Below are 17344 nucleotides of genomic sequence, written 5' to 3' on the forward strand. Positions count from 1 at the left end.
TCAAATATAATATATTGGGCAATTAAATAGAGTAGTTCTCATTATTTTTTTTAATGAAAAATGTTCCACATAATCATCTGCTGAACATAAGGCGAATGATTATTGTAGCAATGCGAAATGTAATAACAAAGGTTATGCACTGTGTAATAAACCCCAGTTTTTACATTTTGTGTTATTATATTTTGCGTGGGGATTAACGCAAAATGTAATAACGCAAACTGGAATATCAAAAAAAATGTGGAATCTAATATAGCTCAATTTTTAATCATACACTGTAGTGACCCATACCAATGTTTACCATAGACACAAAAAATATACCAAAAATTATCATAATGAATATATATCAGTTAATTAACAAACAAAAAAATTGGTATAGTGTACTTAATGCTACTACTTAATATTTATTCATATCAATTTCGACTTGATATATATGCTTGAGAACACATGCAAATTACAACTTGGATAAAAGCAAAAGTTACCTACGTTGATTTGTTAGTCAAAAAAATCTAAATTAAAAACAACTTATTAAATTTTGCGTTGATCTCGACGCAAAATGTATTAACATAGAAACGTGGAGTAATATTTGACTAAATTTGATTTATATAATGATCTATGATAATGTTGACCATAAATACAAAATATTGACAATACAAAATATCTTGTCTTTAAAAATACATACATGTATTGAACTTAATTGAGTCCATATTTATAATAAAGTATTGGCCTACTCATTTTGATTATAAATTTCTTAAAGGTTTTGAGAGTTGAGAGAGAAATAAAATGTTTCAGATCTTATTGAACAGTTTTCCTACAAAATCGAACGTTTACATTCACCAAATTAATCTTGGTTTGACCATTTCATTATGATATTTGCAAAAACGATCAAATTTTAGTAATGCGCGAATTATATCGCGACTTAGATTAATATGCCGTCAGAATAGCTTGTGCAGATCAATCTTTGCATTCGGCGAATATAAGGATGTCTCCAATTCAGTTTTCCAGGTTTTTCTTTATTTTGTAATATTGATTCATAATGACTTTGATCTCGGAATCATATATTTCTAAATTTATACATTAATAACTACAGTGAACAGAATGATTAAATTGTAAAGAGTTACGTTTATTTTTTTTAGTTTATGAAGGCACAAGACATTAAATATATTTAATAACACAAAGTCGCTGAAAAACCTCTTATTTCATATCGCGTTTTTACAATATTTGTTGATCCCGACGCAAAATGAAATAACGAAAAATGTAATAATATGAGTTTATTACATTTTGCTTTTTTCAAATTACATTTCGCGTTGCTAGCGCCTTTTGTTGCCTAAGAGGTGATTGTTTCAACAATTTAGAATAAAACCATATGATATTAATATGACTTAACACATACATAAAATACTTTTACAAATTGTTGCCATTGCAATCCTTGCATATTGAAAGACATTTTTGTTTTACAACTTCTTACAAAACTGCTATGCTTGTTTTTAACTCCTCCAGAGAGTATTAGTTTGGGGAGGGGGGATTATGGTTTGAACAATTTAAAATCTAGAGCCATTTTAACAAGAGCTTGGAGTTTGGGCAGTACGCGTCAAACTCCGATTAATGAAGGCGTGGTGAACTGATGGTTAACTGTCACGTCATTGGCCAATAGATATTAATACATTGAACGCAATGAACCTGTCCGACTATAATCGGCTGTGTATTTCGGTTGAAACATCGCCAATTTCACTAATAGAACAGTTCTTGGGGAAAACTGTAATAGACATTGAGCCAATAATTATAAACAGCCCCCTTTAGCGAATAAGAAGTAAGGAAGCCACTTTTTAACAGTTTGGTTTGGTGAGTAAACTAAATAGAAATATCTCACCGAAAGTGCAAGCTCTTTTTAAAACGACTCTTAACTATTTTCCGCAATTGATTTTTATGGATACTTGCATATAAACCTTCATTCGTGTCATCCTGGATGTACGAAACTAGGAAAATTCAATGTTTGTGGAATGTTATACACTGCAGACTTCCGGAAAGGACAATTTGAAATTGATATACCTATATAATAACAATTTTTTATGAGTACCAAAGAAAATAAGTACAACGCATTTGATTAGGAAATAAATAACATTTAATTTTTGATGAAACAAAACCATAATAATTATGGAACTGATGAAAATATACAAATGTAAAGACAGGATGATGAATATGAATCACAGACAGCGATGTAGTTTTTGTTCCGTCAAATGTAATAAAACATAGTGAGAAAGACGTGGAATGTTAACAAATGCGATTTACAAAAGGACCAGATGCAAGTGAAACCTATAGACAACAGTCTTCCTTCCCAATGCTTATTGCCCATTGCAAATATCAGTTCTTCGAAACTTGAATGAACATGATGAATTGAGCTGCAAAACAATAATGCATAGGAAATACTAGTAATACTACTCTGTATTTCCCTGTCATGGAAGCTTTATCAAAATAAAGCGCTGAAAACAAAACGTTATCCATAAACTGAGGTGTGGAAAAACTATAGCGGCTTCCAAACCGAGGTTTGCTGTTGGTCGCCTCAGGACCTCTCTGTAGCAGCCACAAATCACACCAGTTGGTCTGCTAGAGAGAATGCGTCCACTGTATGCGCACTGGGGCCAAATTGCCAACAAAGTGTCTAAAATTGACTAGCTTTGTACACACTCGTACACGGTGTGTCTCCATAATGCAAATATCATCATAGGGCGATGTTAAGGCACAATCCCGATATGTATTATCAGTAATTCATTTTTGTCACCTATTGACAATAACAAACGCGATCGTCGCCAGATATAAGACAAAGTCCAGAACATGAGACGAAGGACTTGAGTTCCTAGATGCTTGGTGGTCAGACTTAGGACCTAACTCTGAAAATAAAAAAAATATGATCGTCACCATTGATGCAACTCTGAAAATAAAAAAAATATGATCGTCACCATTGATGCTTTAAAACGGGAATACTTTGAAACCGATATCGAAATATTTACAGTCATATACAAATAAATGTCTCAAAACCCGAGATACATACCTGAACCATGCTCTCTCTTCTGGATTCCTTTGTCGGCTGTCACACCAAAAAAGAAAATGTTATATTCATAATATTTAAGTAAATAGAGCAAACTCCGAATTAAATTCTCAAGATAAGCAAGTATAAAGCTAGGTATGACACGAGAGCGTGCGTCATTTGTATCTGCTCCATACCATTGAGGACGTGCACTGTGATGCTCTGGGTGTCTTTGTCCGAGCTCCGACAGATGTAGGTGCCGGCGTCCCGCTCCTCGCTCCGCTCCACCGTCAGGATGCTGACCAGCGACCGCCCGGGCACCTCCTGCTGGTACTTGTAGATGTAGGTCCGGTGGCGCCACTGAGGGTCGTTCTGCCGGATCTTTAGACCGTTGTGGAACCAGTCGATGTCCTCTGGTGCTCTCAGTGACCCCGTGGCGTTACATGTGAGGTTAATGTTGGAATATTTGCTTACATATACTGTGCCATTTATTGTCAAGGCTAAATAAAGAGAAATAAAGCTTTATGATATTGGTTAAAAAAGAATACTAGTAAATGTTTTTTCAAAATTATGATGATCGAAAAAACACAACTTCATTAAAAACGATCAAAATTCAAATGGAATTGGACCATGTTCTTACCAGGTTCGAATACAGGTCGAGTATCTGCAACAACAAAAGAAAAAGACTTGACAAGAATGGAAAAAAAAAACAACGCCCAGACTACTGTTATAAAAACCACGATGGTCATTAATTAATTCATTACATTAATTAGAATTGTGAATTAACTTTCTTTTGTTCTTTACAGAATGATTTTTTTGGTACGAGAACTAAACGATGATTGATTTGATATTAATTCCTCGGTCTGACAACTCGCTCATCCTGTGACCAGCTATAAATTATTTAACCAACCCAAACAGGGAGAGTGATAATTAGAATCAGTGTATTTAAGTGTAATAGATTTCGTTGTTCAAGAACTCCATCAAACAATTTTACAGCTCCAATTGAATGTCACGATGAGGCGCATATTTCAAATATTTGACTCGTCGATACCAAAGGTTAATTTGAACTCTTGATATGGAATGTCATAATTTTAGATCTTTAATGAAATGTGCCAAAAGAATTCATTTTTTGAAATCAATGAAAGCCAAATAAGATAAGTGCAGTCTAAAATTACACACATTTTGAAATAAGACATGTAATCAATTTCAAAAATGTTTAAAATAGAGATCATGCATAAGTGCGAATATAAAATAAGGCCTAGCTCTAAGGCTTGAAAATGCACTTGTTTGACAATAGGCATGATTTTACTTCCAAATTAGGCGTACAATTAAAATCTGCAGAAAACATACAGTATTTATTTCGAGCCATGGGCAGCGTAAGATTGGACCTCAGTGATACTTGCAGAATAGACAAAACAAGCGACACTTGCGCCTGTGGATACTAATACTGTTGTTTATAGATATATCGGAGGTCAGAGCCAGACATCGAATTATTCACTCTAGTACTAGTACTTAAGTCGACCATAGATTCATGAATAAGTGGTAAATAAACCTATCTGATGACGTCAATATCTCGACCCCTCGCCGTACTTACCTAGGACATTTAACTGCACGATGTAATTATAGATCTTAGTAGAGCTAATTTGACATTCATATAAACCAGAATGTGAGGGCTGGGCGTGTTTGATTATCAAATCAGTTTGAACTCGGTCATATTTTGGTAATCTGGTAACATCTACACTCATTTCTTCTATCTCCGCGTACATTTTCTCCCCGATTGTCAGAAAGATATTGGGTGACATTCTTCTCCAAACAACCTGAAATGTAATGTAATAAATGTAATAAATGTAATAAAATTGTATAAAATTGTATAAAATTGGAAGTACAATTAGAAATGGAACGAAATTGTATGATGTTTTGAGTATAATGTGAAATGTAATAAAAAAAATTGTAAGATAATATTATGAGTTTAAATACATGATATTGTGAGTACAACTTGAAATGTTAAAAAAAAAAAAATAATAATGTATGAATTGTGAGTGCAACCTGAAATGTTATAAAATTTATTTTACTGTGGAATTCAATAAAATTGTATGATATTTTGATTACAACATGAAATCCAATTATATTATATAATTGTTTGCGTATAACTTGAGATGTAAGAATTCTTTATGATATTGTGAATGTAACAAATCCAAACAACTTTTGCCGTTGAATTTGTTTTCTATATGTTTGATTATTTCCTTGCTCTCTGATTGGCCGATATCCAGCTTTCCCAATTAAAATATAAAAAAATAAATAAGCAGACAAATAAGACAATTGACTTGTTTTACACTGGACTAAAATAGATCGCAAATTTTAAAATTCAACATCATTATTGCTAGTCTTGTCCAGTGAAATTTCGCGTCTGTTTCACTTCAGCAGACGTAATTAAACTAAATATGATGCATATACGTACTGTTTCAGCTTATTAAAAAGTATATCATTCGTACAAACAATAGATTTGTCGATTATAACTGCCACCATCATAAAACAAAGAAAAGCCCTCCAATTCACTACGTATTTTATCCCGTTTACATACATGTATATATTGGTATGCCCAGTTTATTATTGACAATCTCGGTAACATTCATATAGACATAAATATATACATAAAAAAATTTGAATCATCCTAATACTATTTTTTTTAATCTACATATAAATCTACAAATTAAAAGCATCAACTTGCTACAGCAGAATTTTCCCTAGATGGTTCAAAGTAAAAAAAAAATAAAAGCGAAGAATGTCACATTCCTTCTTCCAGAGGAAATTATTATAAATTCCACTACAGTTATTGCCGAGATCAAAGAGATGCCGCGGACATTATTCTCCAATATACCACGAACGTCATCAGTAAATTATCAGATCAGAAATACCTATTTGTCTCGCACTGTCCATGAAAGAACAACTTCAAACCGTAAAAAGTTTTAAAACTATGTCAATTTCACGTGTTAGTTCAAGTCAAAACGATGTGTATTGCCTCAAAAGATCAATGCGGCTGTTCATATATGTCCTCCCTAGAACATTTTCACTGCGTGTTTTTACATAAAATATATAACGTGTAGTAGTTATAATCATATTAAATTGCCCTTAAAATATTTGGAACATGATTCAAAGATATTTCATATATAAGTAAAGAGCATTAAAAATCCCCCCCCCCCCCAAAAAAAAAAAAAATTCTGTCGTCTGCATGTGATTCCTTTGATCGATACACACGTAAACATAACTAACAAAACCATTGGGGTTACACGGAACAGCCGTCAAAATGACGTAAATCATGTCTCTATAGGAGAAACGATCTGTAGAAATACTGGGCTGTTAGTAGAATAGAAATAAAGTTCTTGTTATCGTGAATGTTGCAGGATAACCTTTTAATGTTTCTTTCCACTAGCTTAGTTCTACACGTATTTTAATTCCGCAAAATTCCGCAAATTTAAATCTACTATGAACATTTACGCCAAACAGGACCCTTTCTGGTCATGAATTGATTAAAGATTTATCGCATATCATTAAGCTAATATCCAAAAATTTTACAGACTATTATTATGGTTCTCGAGAATACTGTGGTTTCATTAATATTAAAGGGTATCAATTTTCGTGGATAAAGTGAAAATCACAGTTTCAAGGATACGTAAATTCGTGGCCAATGACCCTATCAATACAAATTGTTAGTAGAAAATGCACTTCAATGAACATTTGAATTCATGGTTAAACTTAAAAACGAAATCCACGAAAATTGGTTTTCAACGAATATTGATGAAACCACAGTAAGATTTTTTAAAACACCGTACTGATTTTTATTCTTTCCTAATAAATTCCCATTGGAAGGTGGTATGTTCCTTCATTATGTATATCTTCTCTAGAAACAGTTTGGCGGACATACAAACGACGAACGAACAGTGATCAGTAAATCGGAATTGAGCTTTCAGGTCAGCTGAGCTAAATACATGTATATTATCACATGTGGCTGTTCTCATAATTATGCACATCACCAAGTCAAATGATAATAATGAGTTACAATGAACGGGAAACGTTTTTTGTAAATAACCCCAAACTGGTACATTGTATATGTTTAACGAATGTACTACAGTTATCCTGAAGAGCGCATCAGAAAACGTCACTTCCTGGTGAAAAAACCCCTAGAGATTCATTAAGTGGTACTAAACTTATACGGACTAGGCAGCCTTTTTTGGCTATACGATCTCAGTACATTTTATGTCTTAATTAAGGTCCCCATCCGCTCATAAATGTCGTTTCTTTACACAAACGGGATGTATATTTTAAACAACTTTAAAACAGACATCAATTTCGGGAAAAGATATTGTTTTATGCAGAATTTTAAGGGCTTCAAAAGAAGAGGTTGTAAGGCGACCACATTTAACAAGAGGACTGGTGATCTCTCCATAGTACACCAATAACGTGATCCAAAATTAACGCAAAGAAATGAATTGCCTTTATAGATTCTGTTTTCACTTTTTTCCTTAGGTGAAAAATTGAATTTTATGCAGTATTTAATATAGATCGTCTTAGGAACACTTGATAAGATTGATTGCATGTATATAAACAATGCGAATTGTGCTTGATAATTATATATGTCTAATTGTATACAGTAGATTGATTTTAGTATATAGAACACATTGACAAGCTGTCAAATTCAAGTCTTTAATCAGACTATCGTGAATTAGTGAAATAGCTCGTAAATCCAATTTTATCTGAAGAAATTGACATCAAATGGAATTTATAATCATTTTCAATGCTTTGTTAATCATTGTGGTACTCTAACGTAAATGAATCTCTTCAACTGATCGTTAAGACAGTTTATCAGTGTATTTGCGGGTCTGTCAATGCCTGTTGTGACGAATGTTTAAAGAACAAAAATAATGGAAAAATAAATTTTTAATGCGACAATAATCACTCAGTATAATTTCTTTTTTTTTACAGGAATTTTTTTGTGGTAAGAAAGCAGCAGTCTATGAAAAATACGATTGTTTTCTGGGATTTTTTTAAACTTAAAGTTTTATATGACACAAAATATATAAACGGGCCAAGAAAAAGATTTACATCATGAACGGGAAAAAACCACTCTAACTGTCACATATTGTCATCTTCAACAGAATTTTTTTTACCCTGGAATAGAAGAAAACCTTCTCAATTCATAATAAGATCAATCGAATGTTTTGATATAAATACCATTGATAAAGTTGAGAAAAAAAAGTCTGGGCTATTTCAAAATACGGAAGCAAGAAGGAACTAATTTTAATTAGTTTTGATTTTCTCCAACTTATGCAAATAATTACTATTACCACTACTAAGTATATGAAAAATGCCTCGTTTAGCAGGTGCGAAAGCTGGTGTTTCCTCGTTGCTTCAATGGTACAAAGATGATATGCTCTTAAATAGATATTGATTGTTATAAGTTGGTTGTTTTCTTGCATTTCTATAGAGAAAATTACATTAACAAATGTTTCCATTTGTCCTTAGCTCCGTGTGATATATTTGAATTTTAAGGGGGCTGGGTGGTCGTAGCCATTCTAAGACTATCTTAATCTCCTTTAGAAAAGAGTTTTTTTTTTTTTTTAATAAATATATATATAGGAAAACATTTCACGTTAATCTACTAAGACTTTTTCTATACAATATAATACTTTTATAATATTTAAAACTTTGTGTATAAAATATTGAGACGGACCTGATGGTGAATATGTTGACCATCTAGTCGCGTTATACGCGTTTGTTTTTGTTGTTGCATTTTCATATTTTCAAGTTTCATTGTACTGCCGATCGGACCTAAGTCCTAGGGGTATCAAATCGCCAATGTTGTTTGTTTTGTTTTCAAATATCTTTTATGCCATATGGAAGCAAAAAAAAAAAAACACCAAAAAACAACCCAATTTTTTCTTGTTTTCTTTATCAATAGTGGATAAGTCCTGAATATATAATCCCTAATATCACTTTATACGCCATTTACTAAACTGAAAACGATTGAAGGTTAGGAGTTTACATGTATTGTGAAAACATTTCTTCTCTTAAAAGAAGTAAACAAGTATTCCATTTTAATACATGTATATGTCTTATTTGTTTGTTATTATTTTGAAAACAAGACCACAGTAGTCCTTTCGGCAGTAAGATTTAATTAAGAGATAAAACGAAGAGCAAATACCATATTGGGATAATAGCTTTTACTGATGCGGCCCCAGACGCCTTACATGTTGTGAATTATACATGCTTATTATACATGCAACACAGCGCCAGCAACATACATGTTTGTAAATACCCTAACGAATGCGGGTACACGTGACGTCACATACCGTTTTGGGTCCGAGATTCTCCACGGTACACTTCAGAACTGCCGTTTGGCCTTTGTATACTGTGATGTTATTGGGCTCTTGTACAAAGCTGGGCTCGATATACTTTTTGTATCGATTTCTTCCTGAAACTAAGAACAGCGCTAAGGGTTAGTAATCTGATTGCGATGGCGCAATACAATTCATCATCCCGTATTCCATAACATTGCTCTTGTATTCACGTTTTTATCTTCTCCCAGTAAATGGAAACAAAAAGCAATATGAATTGCTAAAACACTGTTCATAATAAATCTTTTTGATACTGTCATACTAGGCTAATAACCTTAATTTCCATTAATGCTCACTTGCCATTATCTTATCTATCATTCATCAAATAAAATTTGAATTGTTGTTCAGTCGTAATTATTTGTTCGTTAATTAAGGTATTATTTTGATGACCCCTGCATTGATTACTTCACTATTGTAAGCAAGGAGGATATGGTCGGGCAATAAAACCGGAGAATGCCTGCCAAACGTATAGATACTGCATTCCATTCTTCCTGATATCTCAAAAAGGTGTCTTTCCAATATTAAAAGTTCTTACTTTCAATGTTTTATTCCCCCCCCCCCCAACCCCACAAAATCTGGAAAAGAGCTACGAGTCAATGAAAATCAACCTTTTGTCGTACATACAAACCATTAAGAAGAAAATAAACAAGTCTAGACCATATTTCTCTATCTTTGTATAAAAAAGGGAATAAAAGCTACATAATGTGTACATACAATTGAGAACTGAGCTTTGGTTGTTCCAAAAGCACTCTTTGACAATGTTACGTTCTTTTATCTGTTTCAATTGACAGTAGTGGGTTCTTCTCAAACTTTACTTAAGGAAGCTGAATGGACAACAAATTAAGTATCAGATCTGCCTTAAACTTCGACATCATATAAATAGTGCCTGTTTGGGAGGGTAACTATTGAAATTGACACCCCGAGAAATGGTTTTCGAGGGGTGTCAATTTCAACAGTTACCCTCCCAAACGGGCACTATTTATTTTATTATACTGAATGTCTTAATTTTAAAGAAAATTTTACTGCTTTTATACAGAAATAAAGTGAATTCTACGGCGAACCGTACGCGCATAATTTACGCGCATGTAACAATTCGTTGTGTTACCCGTTGCCAAGTGTTGCTTACACTGAGGGTAATAGAACGGATTACCAACTGCGTCTAAACCAATCAGATTTCATTATTAAACATGAAAGTATAATAAATGATAATGTTAGACATAAACTAACATTAAGTAAAGGAAAAATAAAAATATTTTATCTTTCAACATTCAGCATTTTAGAACCATTTTAACAAGACCTTGGACTTTCAGTAAGACGTAGCTATCTAATTCTTGCGCCAAAACAAGTTAAAAATGACGCGGTTTCAAGCTAAATATGCACCGATTGCGTAGTCTTTAGTTAGCTCAAAAGCCAGAAAAATCTTGTTGATTTCAGAGAGCCATGGCTGAGTGTCTGACAATGAAATAGACAGGTCTACGTCACATTGCTGTTTGACAAAACTACCTAAAGCCCAAGCTCTTGTTAAAATGGTTCTATTATACATGTATCTTTATAAAGAGCTCTTAATCCAAAGGAGGTAAATATAGCCTAAAAATGGCCACGACCACCCACCCCTCTTAAGAAATACAAAAGTTTAAAAAAAAAAACACAACATCTTAATGAAGTGCATTTTCGTATTGAAAAGAACGACATCAAATTACAGAAATTCAAAAACATACAGTTAAATTATATGTTTTCCAATATTTTTGCGGCAAAGTCGAAAAGCAGACGAAACCTAGTATGGTGAAAAAGTATGCTTTAAATTCCAGTTTACGAATTCATAGTGTGCAGTTCGAAAAATTATCTCCGGTTATGTTTCTCACCAACGCACAATAAACATCAATTAATTTGTATGGATTTTTTTCTTGCAAATTGTTATACATAACATTTGAATCATTTAGGTCCATATGTGCGTATCCATTTAGATTGAGAATGTATAGTATAATCACACAATAACTAGGTCTTCGATTGTTCATTGATAAAAATAACAAGGAAATATGTAACCAATCAGACCATTTATCTCAATCCCTTCTCTCCTTTTTTTTTATCCCTGCTTTGTTAGATGCGCATATCGTATGCAAAAAATGAATTAAAATAAATTGTGACATACATCGAGACTTGCTCCTTCATTATAATGAATAAAGGCGTCTTTGAATGAGAAATTCCACAGACATTTTGATGATACAGACCAAAAACGTCATGTTCTGACGGAAGAGAGTCTTCGTTGCATAAAACCAGCGAGTAATGGAGGCAACAACACCCTCGAGTAAACAACAGATGCATGACATGACTGGAAACTGGCGTCTTTTGCAGTAAATCATATTCTAGGTCTGAATGAAATGTTTCTTTTTATTTCCTGAAGTCTACATTGAAGCAGGAAATATAACTAAACGTCTTATATGCAGAGACTTCCAATGTCATCTTAATAGAACCATTTTAACAATAGCTTGGACTTTGGGAAGTTGTGTCAAACAGCGATGTGACGAAGGCCTGTCTTTTTCATTGTAGGCCACTATAGCTAGCCATGGCTCTCTGAAATCAACAAGATTTTGTCTGGCTTTTGAGCTATGACTATGCAATCGGTGTATATTTCGCTTGCAACCGGGTCATTTTTAACTTGTTTTGACGAAAGAAATAGATAGGTACGTCTTACGGAAAGTCCAAGGTCTTGTTAAAATGGTTCTAATACCCCAGCATACATGTAAGCGTGGAACTTCCTAATTTTCTGTAAAACTTCCAAAAGCTGGAGAACAAATGATGATATGTATCGCCAGAGTAACAGTTAAAGCAGTTTATTAGCATTAATGAGGGTAAAATACTGATCGAGTATCAGCTACTTTGACGACAGTATTGGCAATGCAAGGGGCATTTCATTAATTGAAAGCAGTCCGTGGAATGAGCCTGTATATTACAGTACCCGTTGCTATAATATAATCGCATACTACGATGGCAGGTGACCGTGGACTCACCCCCTAGTGTCCATCTGAAACCAATTGCCAAATACTTTATCACTCTGCATGCTTCATCGATAATTAGTTCATTACACCTTTTTATACCATCTTCAAATAATATAAGTCAATTCTGATTTATAATGACAAGCTGTCGACGTATTTCACTGAAACATGTCGTGATAGCTGGGACTTTTTAAAAGATGCAACCTATTAAGAATTCCTTTAATGATGAATTATTACAAAGAACAAAGCTTTTCGTGACCCCCGAGGACGTTTTTTTTTCGGGGGGTATACCAGTATATCATTTGTTTTAGTAAATGAAATTTAGAACCAAATTTGTCATTTACTAATGTTATCTTAAAAGGTATTCTTATTGAATACATGAAAAATTGATCAAAAACTTAGGATAAATTAAACATGTGATTTATCACTTAAATACTTTTTTTTAAAGTGTGGTTGCAAAAAACAAAACTCTCATGGTAAAAATTTTGCTATTTGGCATATACTGGATTTATATTCTATGAAATATGATAAGAATTGTTAATAAAAAAAATTTAAGATGTCAAATTTATCGAGAACTTATTAAGAAAATCATGTATTGATGAGAAAGGTCCATAATTAAATCATGCACGCACAATTGAGCATTGATAAAAATATGCTATGTGGGTCAGAGCGCGTACAACCTACGTCTACAGAACTAAAGAAAGTGTTAAAAATGTGCTGATTAAATCTTTTAAATTTCTTCATAAGAGAGGATTGACTTTTCAGAAGAGTTTATATACACTCTGTGTAAACAGTGTTGAAGCAAGATCAGGTGTACAATTCATAATTTAAAACGCTAATATTTGCTCTCAGTTTTTTGGGCATTCGCTCTCACCTAAGACCCACACAGAAAATATTGACATTGGATTTAAATCAGAATCCACTTGTAAAAAGGTTAGCAAGTTATTTTATCGACATATTGGCTATCGTACATATACGTGTTCCTGAAGAAAAGGACATTTTTTAAAACCATTTTCATACCTTCAATAGAACGTATAAAATTTCACAGAGGTTTTATTTATTTTAAGAGGGTTCGTCTAATCAAATATGATATTTATTCATGAACAAATTATTCGAAAAATTTTTGCGCAAAAGTCGACTACAAACCAATCCTGAATATTTCATTAACGGATTCCATTGACTGAAAATCCGCGATTAGAAATTTGAGAACGCCAGAGCGAAAATATTCAGCGCGAATAAAGGCAATTAAAATAAGAACAAAAGAGAAGCAATCAAAAAGTTTCAAAGAGAGTACGGTGTCTGGAAGCTTATCCAACACCCGTGATCCTGGCAACAATGGCTTCATCCATCAGGAATTCCCTTGTCGGATAGACCACTACAATGCAATCCTTCATTTACGGACGGTTCCTAACAAGATTCCCAATGATTCATATTTCATGTATCTTAAAGCGAATTATTATTTGATGACTAGAGAGCAGCGACCAATTTACAACATTACTGGAATACCAGTCCAAGTTTGTTTCCAAGTGAATGTGTATTTCTATAATGTAGACCTGCATGCCCGCCATTAACTCAGTGCCGACCCGAATTCAGGAAAGCTTTCAAAAAAGACAATTATCTCGTTATTTTCTGGAAAGATCTCGACAACATTTTGGATCTTGGCGACAGCAAAATACATTCATTGTTAAAAATGATTACTCAACCATTTTTATGGATTTCTGATAGGGACACATTTAAGTTAGACCTTTCAAGGGGTGTAATTGAGGCCCCTCTCCTAATGTACGGACAATGTATCCTTAAAGGGTAGCAATTTTTGTTTATAAAGTCTTACTTTTTCAGACGAGTTTGCTTGATTAAACTCTTAAATAAAATAATCATTACCTCTACTTATGCAATACTTCTTTGCAGTTATTTTCCTGAAAATATCTTACTAAATAGTCAGACAATCTAATGATTTCAAGGGAATATGCCGTTTCATCTTCATGATATAATGTAGCATGAAATTCTATGATTCGTAAACAATTACGTAGAAGACTAGTTTCTTAAACGGAGGATAACGGGATCTATTAAATGAAAGCAAAATACTGTTTATTTACCCTGTCATTTGTACTATGTATACAGAAAAGACATTATATTAGGGGAGGAGATTTTACATTAGCAGAGGAGACCCAGGAAAAATGCATGCATGTATCAAAATTTACCCAGAACTTCCCGGACAAACAAAATTAAGCCCCTTCGTTTTAAGTTTAGATATGTTTTAATTAATCTTTTATCTTACATAAAAGTGATTAAATTGCACATATGGTGCAGAATTGAGAGGGAGCGGGTCCGCCGACTTTCTAGAATGACCTTTGTACATTGTCAGGAAGCTCCCCACTATCATTTTCGATGGACCAAATATCCCCTAATGACCATGAGATCATTTGATGAAATAAGTTATCGTTACCCAAATCATTTACTGAGTTCATATTTGGTAGATTTCGGAAAACAGTTTCATTTTATTTTAGATTATAGAAAATGTGTATTATACAACATTTATTTTATTTCAGTCACATATTTTCAAAATTTTTAAACCTAAGGTTCAAAAGTATTACTATTAAATAGCTACGTTTTTTTTCTCAAATCATTATTTAAAATTAAAGTAAAATGTTCTACTTTACATCAAATACACTCAAGACTTAGCAATTCTCAACTTTCAGTTGATCTCTCAAAGCTGCTAAAATAGGAGACACAGCCGCATGGGATATATACTTAGTTTGTTGTTAAAACAAACTGCGTTGGATTATTGGCGAGTTGTTATTATAAACTCATAGCTTTGCCCGCGTTTGATGATCCTACATGTAAAACGGTTAATCTTCATGAAGATACAAAAGTATTACATGTATGGATATAGGGATTTTGATGAAAAATTGGATTTCTCCACCCATCCCCGAAAGTGAAACATTTTGAGCTGCAAGGTCATATCTACATCAGTCTGGTGTTCTCAAATGAAATCGTCTGAAGTACAACGCCACCATATGGTCAAAACGAAAACTTTTTGGAGCCATCTGTCTGTCTTATATTACAGTACTGTACCGTCGGACTTCACCGGGGCGTGATGGCGGTCAGACAGAATAACAAAGCACACTGACCTACGATCAGGAGGGGCACCAACAATGGATTCATCTCTTTGATAGAGATAAAATGTTTTTCTTCCTTTAATTAAATAATTTCTTAAACTTTTGAAATGTCTTTTATATTTGCCGACTCACTGTCCCTGTGTATGTATATTCAAACTAAAAGTTCACCAATCCAATAATATACTGAGCATCAATCAAACCTTATCACAATTAACGTACAGAAATAGTTGATTGAACATGGGAGGCTGGTGTGCTCCCATTGGGAGACTATACTGTCTGATTATGGAGGATTCCGTCTAAACGACAATAAAACAAGACTAGAATTAAACCGGCCATTAAAGAAACACCATTCCGCGACACAAACATTTCGGGCCTAACGCGTACATTCCAAAAATAAAGAACTGGTATTTCAGGCTGAGACACAACCATTAAATTTAAGTGAGACAGGGAAATAATTTAGATGTTTTATACAAAAAACATGCTTTAGAGTTATCTGTATTTTGTAGACAGCGTATATGGGTTGTATCATGCCAATACACATTGGATCTTCTTATTGTGTTGTTAACAGGCAATACACACCTTGTATCTCCTCTCTGTATATCGTATACTTCATTAAATGTTTTACAAGTCAAAGGTTTTTGAAACCCCTCACACTAAATGTCGAAACATGTATGTATAGTTAATGTTGTATTAAATTTTACAGTCATGCATGTATTCCTTTATATTTGGTATAACACTTTATCGATAAAGTGTTCAATAAAAGTTGACGTTCAAATATAATAATGCAAACCAATTTTAATTAGTTCAGGTCTTTTCTTCATAAACAAAAAAGAAAAATACGTTTATACATACATATGATTAAAAAGCTTTTTAGAAATGAATTCACGAAAAAATGTGTCTGTGTATATTTAATTGAAAAATGAACTATCTTGGAACCGAAAGAATTGTAAAAAAAAAAATATTTTACCGATGGAAAGACTTCTTTGAAGATGGCATTTCTAAGATCATGAATATATTTGTTTATATGTACAAGAACATAAAATCGTCTAAAGACAGGTTAATTTACGGAAAATAAACCTACCTTCAACAAACAGGAACAATAATATAATCCACTTGAATTCAACAACTAGAAAATCTGTCTTAGCCATCTTTATGTAAAACTCGTCCAGGATCGGAGAGGCGCGCCATTAAAACAATAGTACAGTCGTCACATTTCACAACCAAGGAATTTCTGCAGCTATTTTTTATAGTCCAACTGTTAATTATTTAAATCACTTTCCATTAGAAGAAGAAAAAATGGTTCCGCAGTCCGTATAGAATTATTCAAATTTCCGCAGTGATTCCATAAGCAACTGACAGCAAGTTTTCTTCAGACTGAAATTAAAAAAAAAGAGAAAAGCTGATATATTAAATCTCCAAATCAGAAACGAGTATATTCAGAAGTGTACACAAGTATAAAAGGAACCGTAATTACACAGAATTGCGTTTTCAGAATGAATATATCGCAGGTTTCAACAAAAGATAAGTATAAATATATATATCCTGTGGCACGGAATCTCTTTTCTCTGGGTCACTACCCATTACATACCTACATCGGTATGCCCACTATACCAGGTATAAAGAACACTGCCTCGGTGTGTTGCAGTGGTGGTTCGACTTGTATTGTAATACAGTTGATAGCTTCTCTCTAAATATGTTTATTCCCTAGGTCTAAGCGTCAATTTGCATACGTAAAGTACAACTAGAATTAAGTTCGTTGGCTTTGTCTATAAACTAATATTCATGCTTAAAAGTCTTCGGAAATAGAATTATGATCGC

At 33.3% G+C, this 17344-nt stretch overlaps 1 protein-coding gene across 8 annotated transcripts in view; it reads right to left on the reverse strand.

The window, feature by feature from the left end:
* Positions 1-2096: 2096 nt before the first annotated feature.
* The window catches only part of LOC128178587 (kin of IRRE-like protein 2), a 32741-nt gene continuing 17493 nt past the window's right edge, over positions 2097-17344 (reverse strand). For 3 of the 8 annotated variants that reach the window (XM_052845833.1, XM_052845834.1, XM_052845835.1), the window contains 7 exons: positions 16608-16900; positions 9370-9497; positions 4617-4839; positions 3663-3686; positions 3218-3522; positions 3047-3089; positions 2097-2885 (listed from right to left, as the gene is read on the reverse strand). In XM_052845833.1, coding sequence (XP_052701793.1) covers positions 2773-2885; positions 3047-3089; positions 3218-3522; positions 3663-3686; positions 4617-4839; positions 9370-9497; positions 16608-16674 — 903 coding nt within the window. In that variant the 5' untranslated portion in view covers positions 16675-16900 and the 3' untranslated portion in view covers positions 2097-2772. Of the gene's footprint in view, positions 2927-3046; positions 3090-3217; positions 3523-3662; positions 3687-4616; positions 4840-9369; positions 9498-16607; positions 16901-17000; positions 17243-17344 lie in introns of those variants that run through there. The other 5 variants (XM_052845836.1, XM_052845837.1, XM_052845838.1 and 2 more) reach the window with 5 other exon arrangements.

This window comes from Crassostrea angulata, chromosome 3 (genome assembly GCF_025612915.1).
Source record: "Crassostrea angulata isolate pt1a10 chromosome 3, ASM2561291v2, whole genome shotgun sequence".
Taxonomy (NCBI): Eukaryota; Metazoa; Mollusca; class Bivalvia; order Ostreida; family Ostreidae; genus Magallana; species Magallana angulata.